This window comes from Nelumbo nucifera, chromosome 8 (genome assembly GCF_055504915.1).
Source record: "Nelumbo nucifera cultivar China Antique chromosome 8, China Antique-T2T, whole genome shotgun sequence".
Classification (NCBI taxonomy): Eukaryota; Viridiplantae; Streptophyta; class Magnoliopsida; order Proteales; family Nelumbonaceae; genus Nelumbo; species Nelumbo nucifera.
This window is the reverse complement of record NC_142656.1, coordinates 18,002,861-18,012,448: the sequence shown is the minus strand read 5'-3', so window position 1 is coordinate 18,012,448 and position 9,588 is coordinate 18,002,861. Positions and strand designations below refer to the sequence as shown.

At 37.2% G+C, this 9,588-nt stretch overlaps 1 protein-coding gene across 1 annotated transcript; it reads right to left on the bottom strand.

Moving 5' to 3' along the window:
- Positions 1-370: 370 nt before the first annotated feature.
- Positions 371-2,079, bottom strand: LOC104588495 (uncharacterized). Its single transcript, XM_010246438.2, has 5 exons — positions 1,818-2,079; positions 1,674-1,723; positions 1,473-1,554; positions 1,033-1,094; positions 371-890 (listed from the first exon to the last, which is right to left on the bottom strand). Exons 1-5 carry the CDS (start codon positions 1,879-1,881, stop codon positions 684-686), a joined length of 465 nt encoding a protein of 154 aa, XP_010244740.1. The 5' UTR covers positions 1,882-2,079; the 3' UTR covers positions 371-683.
- Positions 2,080-9,588: the final 7,509 nt, after the last annotated feature.

The window sequence follows — 9,588 nt, the reverse complement described above, 5'->3', positions numbered from 1 at the left end:
GAAATATCCATCTTATATGAAACCGTGACAGGGCCGGGCCGGGCTGATAAAAGGCTTGGGGAATTAATTGTATGGAAGGGTAGGCCCATAAACCATAATGAGGCTGGTCATGAAGACCCATGATTTTCATGTGAATAAGTAGACCTTGCGCAGATGATCGCACCATTTGATTCAATGAAACACCAATTAACAGGGGTCAGCGATGAAGATAAATCCAAAACATCACGTGAACTGCTTTTTTATTTTTAAATTTCAATCACTGGTGTGTCTTTGTTTCTTTGGGGGGTTGCAATGAGCAGATTTGAACTCCTCCATGGGTGCACTTTTGAACCAAGTTCTGAACGTTGCACCATATATGGTTTAAAATATTAAATAAACAGTTAGACAATTCATCTCTCTCTCCCTCTCTCTCAAAGTAAACAGATATACAAAGAAGAAAAATATTAAGCTCATGTTATTTTGGTAGCTTCCATATAATATAACTGTTATGGGTACAATGAGAACTGAAGCTCAGGGTTATTTATTATGTACTCAATTATCAAAATAGTGTAAGAGTTATAGAATATACTATGTACAAGATCGAACCTAACCCTAAAAAGATGCAGCATTTTCAGTAATGCTGTCCAGCCTCTATTCTCTTTCTATATCTAAAGCTAGTAGCCTTTTTGGGAGGTTGTTACCATTCAGTTGTGAATAGGAGGTTTTCTCCTTATAGGAGAATAGTCCATCCCCGCTATGTCTATGATGTCGGGATAGTGCTTGGGGCTAGCCTCCCGGCGTTCCGAAACCGGCGGCGACGATTCAACGGAGAAGTTCTCTTCGTTGCCACCAAACCCTTGGTCGCCCTTTTGGCGCTTCGACGTGGGTTTCCCTCCATTCTTCTTGACACTCTGTAGATAGAGCATATATACAATCACATAACAAGAAAGAGAAAGAAAAGAAGAGAAGGGTTCTTTATTTAATCCCTGTTATTACTATATATAGAAACTGATCAACTTTGATTTCTTTTGCTAGCTTTAACGACGCACAAACCTTTGAAGTAGTAGTTGTGGTAGAAGTAGAGATTGTGTTGGTCATAAGATTTCTACTCCTTCCTGCAGCAATAGATAGAGAGCTACTTAAGATTTGACTGAAGCCTGGAAAAAAAAGAACTTTTGCGTGTAATTAAGTTCTCTTTGTATGTTGGTTGATAGAAGCTTCATCAGATGAACAGCTCATTTATACATGTAGTAACAAGGGAGAAGCTCTGTGACAAAATTGCTTTGTGAATTGAAGTACATTATCATGGGTTTATTATCATCAGGTTTGAGTCAGTCCTAAATGTCATCAAAACTAGGGCTAGAAAGGAAACATTAGAGAGATTCAATGGTGCCTGGGGTTGTGACTCCTAGGCCCACAGTAATCTTCATGAATGGTCGGTAGCCTGTGGTGTGCTTCCTTGGCTACCCTAGAATGCCTTCTCTTCATGGTACCTGATGAACAATGCCCGTCTCTGCACGGAACAACCTCGCCAAGAACACCAGCATTTGCTTCAATCATACTGTTTTCCTTCTCCTGGAATCATACCAAACAGTTCACAACTAAAATCAGAGCTTGAACAGAGAAATACAAATCAGAAAAGCACTTCCAAACTTCATTTGAACCCATTAAAACCTTAAAAATCTAATACCCACCTCACTTTTCTGATGAAGAGATGATTTTAACCCTTGTTCCAAACGAATTCCTTTAAACAAAAAACAAAAACACAAACCCAATGAGTTGCCAGGTTCAAACAGCAGCCATAGTTTCCATGTTCATGTGTTGAAATAAATACATACCTTGAGTCCCAACAAGGAGCACCAATAGAAGAGAGATTAGTAAAGCACAATAAGCAGGCTTCATTTCAGGAAAGTTCGTGATAAGAAGTGGAGATAGAACAAGAGATTAGAATGGGAGAGTAGAGGAGAGGAGAGAAAGTTTAGAATTCCAAAACTAAGAAACAGAAGTTGGATCCAGTTTTCTTTCTTTTATTCCTTCATTCCAAGAGCTTTGAAATGTGCGAGGGACTCTGTGAATGGCGGATAACATGGTGAATTCTCAACTTCAATACCTATATATATACGCCCTTAACAAGTTGCGACACACTTCTGTTTATCGAAGGGTGAGACAAAAAAATAAAATAATGATAAATAAATAATGGCTCCTTTTTTCCATCAAAAATAAATAATAATGTAATAATAAATACAGAAAAGGGAGAGATATGAAATGACAAGTATGAAAAAGTACAATAAATTTTCCATATTTCCTTAACTACCCCACTCTTTTAAGGGTTGATGTCCCACTTTTAAGGGAATGGGCACCCGCTTTAGGCCTCTCAAGTCACCACATTGGTCCCCTAAAAGGCATTTTACACCTCAACCACTTTGTCTCTTCTTCATTCTAATCGGCCCAATGGGCCCACTAATTGAACGGGTATGATCAAATGTATTTAGCCCATCAATCAAATCAGTTTCCAAATCTCTAGGAACAAGGACTTTTTGGTAATTATAGTTCTCTTTTGTCCCCAGCCACAAATCTAGATCTTTATCTGTTTATTATTAGAATAAAATAAATAATAAATAAATAAAAATTAATGGGATATATATTGCAGGCAAGTCAGCAACAGTTGAGTATTTAAGGAAAAGAATGAATGAATTAAGCGACGTCAGCAGGCAGTGAAGACAGGAGAAGGCCGCTGCCCACGTGTCGTTAGGACATGTGGAGTAACTTTGACGGCGACAGACAGCGTTGAAACTCCCCATCCACGATCCCTGACGGGTCGACTTATTGCCGTTAGCTGACGTCGGCAGTTTTGTCTCTAGTTGCCTTCTGAAGCGGCCAATCCATGCGGACGTCGATATCTCGTCTCTGCAACGCGTGACGTGGCACGAAAAGCTCCACGTGGACACTGTGACTCCAGTCACTCCACGCGCTCTGTCTGAACTTTGTTCAGCAGGAAGACATCTTAATGGAGACTTGTGTCGCGGCACATTAAAGCCTTTCTCTCAAATCTAACAGCGACAGCTCTTCTCGGATGTGAGCCTTTTATAGCCGCTCGATCTCCCCCACGTCTCGGCTTTTGTGATCCCATGTCTGACGATGCATCGGGATACCATGTGCTAGCATGCTTGTACATCCCATCAATTGATCGGGTCTATCCGATTGAACCGAATCGATCGAATCAATTATGTCGGTTCAGATTAATTTTGTTTGTCTCGATTAATAATTGGGTCAGGACCCATTATTACTGTTCCAAATAAAATAAGACCCGAACCGGTTATATTAATGATATATAACGGCTTCCTGATTTGGAATTTAAAATATTTATTTTATCGACATATAAACGGTTATTATTTACTATCATTTTTATTTAGGTTACATAATAAAAAATGGAATTCCAAGTTATTATAGAATGAGTATAAGATCGTGTCAGACACGATTGTCCCCACTAATAATCGATTCGAATTGGTCTATTTTATAGAAGTGATTAATAATTGGTCGGATCTGCTCTGGATCCAACCCATTTACGGTTCTAAGATCACATGACTATCCAATAGCTAAAAATTAGATGGATTGAAGTCGAGCCATTCAACCGTAGGTAGAGGGTGGTTGGTCATTTTGAGTTAAACCCGATCTACTGGAATTTTAGGTTCATAACAGACAAATTGACTAGTTTCATATTGGTGCTGTCCGAACCGATGTGGACGTATGACAGATAAAGTTTTGCCAATATGGATGAGTTGAGATGGAAGGACGATATGGTGCACTGAGCAAAATTTGCAACCAAAGTACGGACAGATTTAAGGAAAAAGTTTCCGGGGAAAGCACTCCAACGCCCAAATCAATAAGAGGTGGGAAAAAGATCAGCCGAGCCAAACAGTTAAAAGAGAACTAATCCGAACCGAATAGGATTGAGGAAGTAGGAGAACAAGAAGGCTAGAGAGCGGAAGAGCCTAGAAAGAGTGTACTTTGATGGGTTCATAATAGACAAATTGACTAGCTTGATACTTTCACGTGTACAGCCAATCGGTTTGATGGGTTCATCCAATTTTGGTCCAACCTGCAGCTAACCTATTAGAGAACACTACAAAAGAATTTAATCCTTGCTTACAGCAATATACTTATTTGTTATATATAGTCGGGGCGAGCTGGTCCAGTGCGGTAGGACCGCTTTCTGTGTACGCAAGCAAGCAGAAGAGCTGACCTAACCAAGATACGGCGCCCCGACCCGGAGTATGGGTCACAATGCTCTCTCCCTGTCACATTGTTTGTACAAACGTCAAAAACATTTAATTTCAAAACAAAATATCGACCGACACAGCGACATCTCATGCTTTAAGAGAAGAACATAGAGCCAAAAGTCCAAACCAACTTTTCAAATTTCTTGCAGGTTGCATGGTCAAATTAGTTGTGTATGAGTAGGTCTCTGAAGAACATTGAAAGTGAAAGAGAAAACCACTCAAAAATCTTTAACGAATTCCCAAGTTGAAACTTCAAAAGTTCAAAGTCCCAATGATTTGAATTCACTTTGTGAAATAGTTGAAAATGAGAGAGAGAGAGAGAACTGTAAAGAAGTCTTTATATGAAGGTTGGGATGCAGTTTCAAATCTTAAAATATAGGCAGTGGCATGCAGTTAATCACTCTTGATTTTGAATTCTTATACGTGTCGGGTTTTGATGAGATGGGTTTGTTAGACTTAAAAATAATCCATTTAATATTGATGGTTAATAAGTGATCATGGACCACATTAGGGTTGACAAAATGCTGTTAAATTAATACTTATTTATTAAATAATGCCGGTTAATTGTACATATAAAATACTTCCCACCGTTGTTTGGTGTAGTGATAAACTGGTAATATCTGAGACTGGCAAGTGTGAGAATGCATATTCTAGTTTGAGAGTGACTATTTTGTTATGTAATTAGGACAATACCCACTCCACCTCATCCAAGATTCTAGATAATTGAGACCAACTTCCCTTAATTGTCTTCGGCTAAGTTTGAAAATGCTTAAACAATAAGCACTTATTTTGGGCTGGGACCACACCAATAACCATTTATTTGTATTTAGGAAATAAGTCTAAAATATGTGCTTATTCTAAGAAGCTCAAATTTTGGATTGATTTTTAAGTTCTTATTTTTTTTATGGCCTATCTTAACCTGCCACGTAATTTAAAAAAAGTACATATGCTTCCCCTGTTTAAAATATGTGATTTTTTTTATTAAATTCTCATAAACACTTAATAAATACTTGTTTTTAAGCACTTATTTTTCAAATAAGCACTCTCAAACTTAACATTAATCATTCAAAAGAGTAGTTTAAGATCTAGATGATTTAGGATTATATTAAGCATTTAGTCAAGCAACCTGAACTAATTTGGAAAAAGAACAGATATGCCAAATTCTGAAAGACAGACATCTGTGTGTAAGAACTGTTGTATCAAGAGCCACTCCAGCTCATCTAGATGCCTGAAAGGCTGAAACTATATCAAAGAAACTTCCTGATAGAGGTGGCAATTGGGCGGGTTGGGTTGAGTTTCAATTCAAACCATCTAACCCGTCAATCCATTAATGACCCATTAAGATTAAATTAAATGGGTCAGCTTCAACCCAAACCCGTTTGGCCTAACACAACCCGTTCGACCCGTTAATATATAATTCATTAAATGATACATATAAATTATAAAAAAAGTGTTAACATAAATTGAAGAAAAGTACAGAGATTATAGAAAAGAAAAAGAAAATATAACAGAAATTATATGAAAGTATTAAAAATTATAGAAAAAATAGAGATCGGCTTCAGTCAGAGCAAGGCCCATTCGAATAGTGTTTGAACAGCCTTTACAACCTTTCATTGGGAATATCTCCGTACTTCTGTGCTTTATTTCATGGGGAGATATTCCCAATGCAAGGCATTGATGGTTGTTCGAATGGACTTTGCTCTGACTAAATCCGATCTCGAAAAAATAATAGAATTTGCAAAAAAAAAAGCATTGCAAAAATCATATATAAAGTTAAAACATAGAAATGAACAGAAATTTCAAAAAAAAAAGAAACCACAAATCACACAAAAATAATAAAGTTGTAAAATAATATAACAAAAATTATAGAAAAATATAAAAATGAAGAAAACAGAAATTATAGAAAAAATAACAAAAACCTACACAAAACAAAGGAAATGAATCTACAGAAACCAGATTTATAGAGGAGGTGAAGGGGCGGCTCTAGTAATTGAATATTTCATCGCAATAGTGAATGACGTTGGAGTGGGGAATCATGTGATCATCATTTCCAATGCAAACAATGACAACACCCGACTCAAACCCTTGAGTTCATCTCTGCCCTCTGATTTTTTCGGCTTATTGATCATCGAGATGAACAAATGAATAAGAAAAAAATAAGGCATTACTGCTTTGAGAGAGCCATTGATGTTGTCTCGTTGACCCATTTGATCACCACTTACAAATCATGGGAGAAAAGAAATGATCAATGCATTTCTTCTCTTGGAATCTCTGACATATAGAAGTTTGAAGCACCGGAGGGGAATAGCTTGAAGCAAAGGACAGATTAATTGATTAAACTAGAGAGAACTCAGAACTCCTTTGTTGTGGCTTCTCCTCTGTTGCGGATCCCATTATAGCTAGGAGCCCCTTCTCTTTGCAATGTCCTTTGTTCTCCTCTCCTACCAATATCATTATCTTCATTTTCATTTACCATGGTATCATGGATTTGGTCATTTTCATGAACATCAATGACGATACAGGTTTCAGACTGGTTTTGATTTGTTGTTTTTTGAGCTTATAAACAGTAGTGTTTGCAAAGAAAACCCTAAAAATATTTTTTTGTCTACTGGAGAAGACGAACGTGGAGAGAAGAGAGTGTGCCTATCGAAATTTCAAAAGACTAAAAGGGTTATCCGTTGGATATCCATAACCCAACCCACTCATACCATTAAGTCTCTCCCTAGTTGGATTACCCAACCCACCAGACCCGAAACTAAATGGATACAACCCAATCCACCAATTAATGGTTGGGTTGGGTTGAAAAATTGCATAAATGAATCAATCAATACACAATGAGTGACTTCAAGTAAAGGAGTAATCCATGAAGTAATATTTCAAAACCCTATTTAGACTTTTGACTAAAAAACTTTGTGACATGTGATACATATATGACAGTTATATGATCTCTCTTAGTCATGAACTCGTGATGTCAATCAATTTGAGTCTTCTGAAACAAACCCCAGATGAATGGTGTCGGTCGTCACACATCCTCTATAAACATTACTAGCTTTGTCAAAGCTATCTTCTGTCTTCATGCTTACATACAAACAAGTAATACCTATCCACAACGGTTCAATAACTTTTACACATACAGAAATCTCAAATCTTCCTAGCCAAACAACAAATTAAAGTTATATCTCATTTAGCTACAAAGCAAGGGGTAGGTCTCCATCCCCATTTCTTCTGCTTTGTCCCTTCAACCATCTCAGTAATGAAACCTTCATATGTGCTCTGATACATTGTCACATGGAGTGTCCCCCTTCCCCATCCTTCAACCTATGTACTACCCCAGCCTACTACATAAGAATGTGGCTTGTCCGGTGGATTTTCTGGTGAACATTGGCTGACCACGTGTCTGATGATGATTCAATATGCTTTGACCCTCTCTCGATTTTTTTTGGGCTTGTTTTCTTCCCTACAGAAGTTTACCATCAAAGAAAATTTGACTATGATGCTGAAAAAGACATGATATGGGAAAACCTTATAACCAATAAATTGGATCATATAAATCATGATTTTCAAAACCGGACCAGATTGGACGGTTGGACCGAAAAAACTGGAAACTGGTCATGTGATCGGCTCTGTTTTCTCCGGTTCTGTTTTCTCTCAAAACTGGATTTCTCTCCAAAACTGTTGATTTTAGTCAGCAAATCTCTGAACCGGACAGTTAACCGTTCGAACCATCTAAACGGTTTTGACCATTTTTTATTTTTTTGTCAAAATGGACTGAACATTCAATTCAAACGGTTAGATCATTCGAACAAGGACCCCTGACTAATTTGGTCAACGGATCGATTTTAAAAACCATGATATAAATGATGACTAATTGAGTTTTCATCAAAATTCATAAAGCTTTGATTGATCCAATCCTTTCCTGTATCATGTTTTTCTGGTATATATCATAGATTTTCCCAAAGTAAGATGATTCAATTCACCCAGATCAACCAGTTCAATCCTCTTTGATCAAGAAACGCAATAGTCCCAATAAGCTATAATTAACCAGACCCACATAAGGGCAGATGGTCAGGACCTAGGTTTCATCAGGTCTGGTACCGGGAGGTTGGTAGTCAGACATTATAATTAAGCACAGCTTATAAACATGTGGCTGGGGTACGTTAGAGTTGAATGTCGGAATCCAACATTTAATGCGTCTTACCTAAAAGATCTGTTTGCAAGAAAAATAAATATGACTTAGATGTTTTCAATCATGGATTTTTATTGCATTTATTTGGATAAAAAGAAAATATATATTTTCATAAAATGCTTCGAGACATGTTCTCATGTGCACGAATCACTTATTTTAGACCGGAGCCACACCAATAAACACTTATATATTTTTTTTAGGAAATAAGCTCAAATATGACTAATTATTTTGGCTTTTTTTTCAAGCAGTATTTTGAAAAAAATGCTTATTGTGTTTCTGACTGTCTTGACCTGCCATGTAACTTTTAAAATACCTATGCTACGTTTACAAGAAGAACTTTTTACCAAAAACTCTTAAGTGCTTACTAGGATAAGCACTTATCCAATAAACACTTAAGCAAACATACATATTTTTAGGCTTGAACTATGGTTGTGACCATTCAAAGGTGGTCCTGACCATGCATGTGACTGTTGAAGTGCAGTGCTTGAAGGACCATATGTGGGTCCTCATGTCAAGCCCTATTTGCAAAGCATATCCCAGTTGAGTTCTCATTCTCTTACCAACCAACCATCTCTTCTTAGCCTAGCTTATTGTAAGTTAAAGCTCAAGGAATAAAACAAGAAATACATTTTTGTTGCAGATAAAATAATCAATTCTGGCCCATCTCGTAACAATAACAGACAATTAGGTTATGTTTGGTTTGAAGGAAAATGTAGGGAAAGGAAAGAAAGAGAAATGCAGAGAAACCTATACAAGATTTTTAAAGGTTTTCCTTCCTTTCTTTTACTTTCCTTTCCCTATCTTTTCTTTCAAACCAAACAGAGGCTTAGGGAAGGTGATAAACCATGGAATTATATGGCAAGAATCACCCTCCATTTGGATCTCCAATCAGTCTCGACAACCACACTTTGAAGATCAGAAGATGCTTAACTTTGAGATGGTATGACATTTTGGTTCATGGGTTCGACTATGATTCCGGAAAGACATGATAACAGAAAGTCTTGTGATCAACCAATGAACATCATACAAGTGGTAATCGATCACATGGGTTTTCATTAAAATTCATGGTTGGGATTGTGATTGGTCAAAGCTTTTCCAGTATCATGTCTTTTTTGGAATTGTAGATTTCCCTTCGTTCCTTTG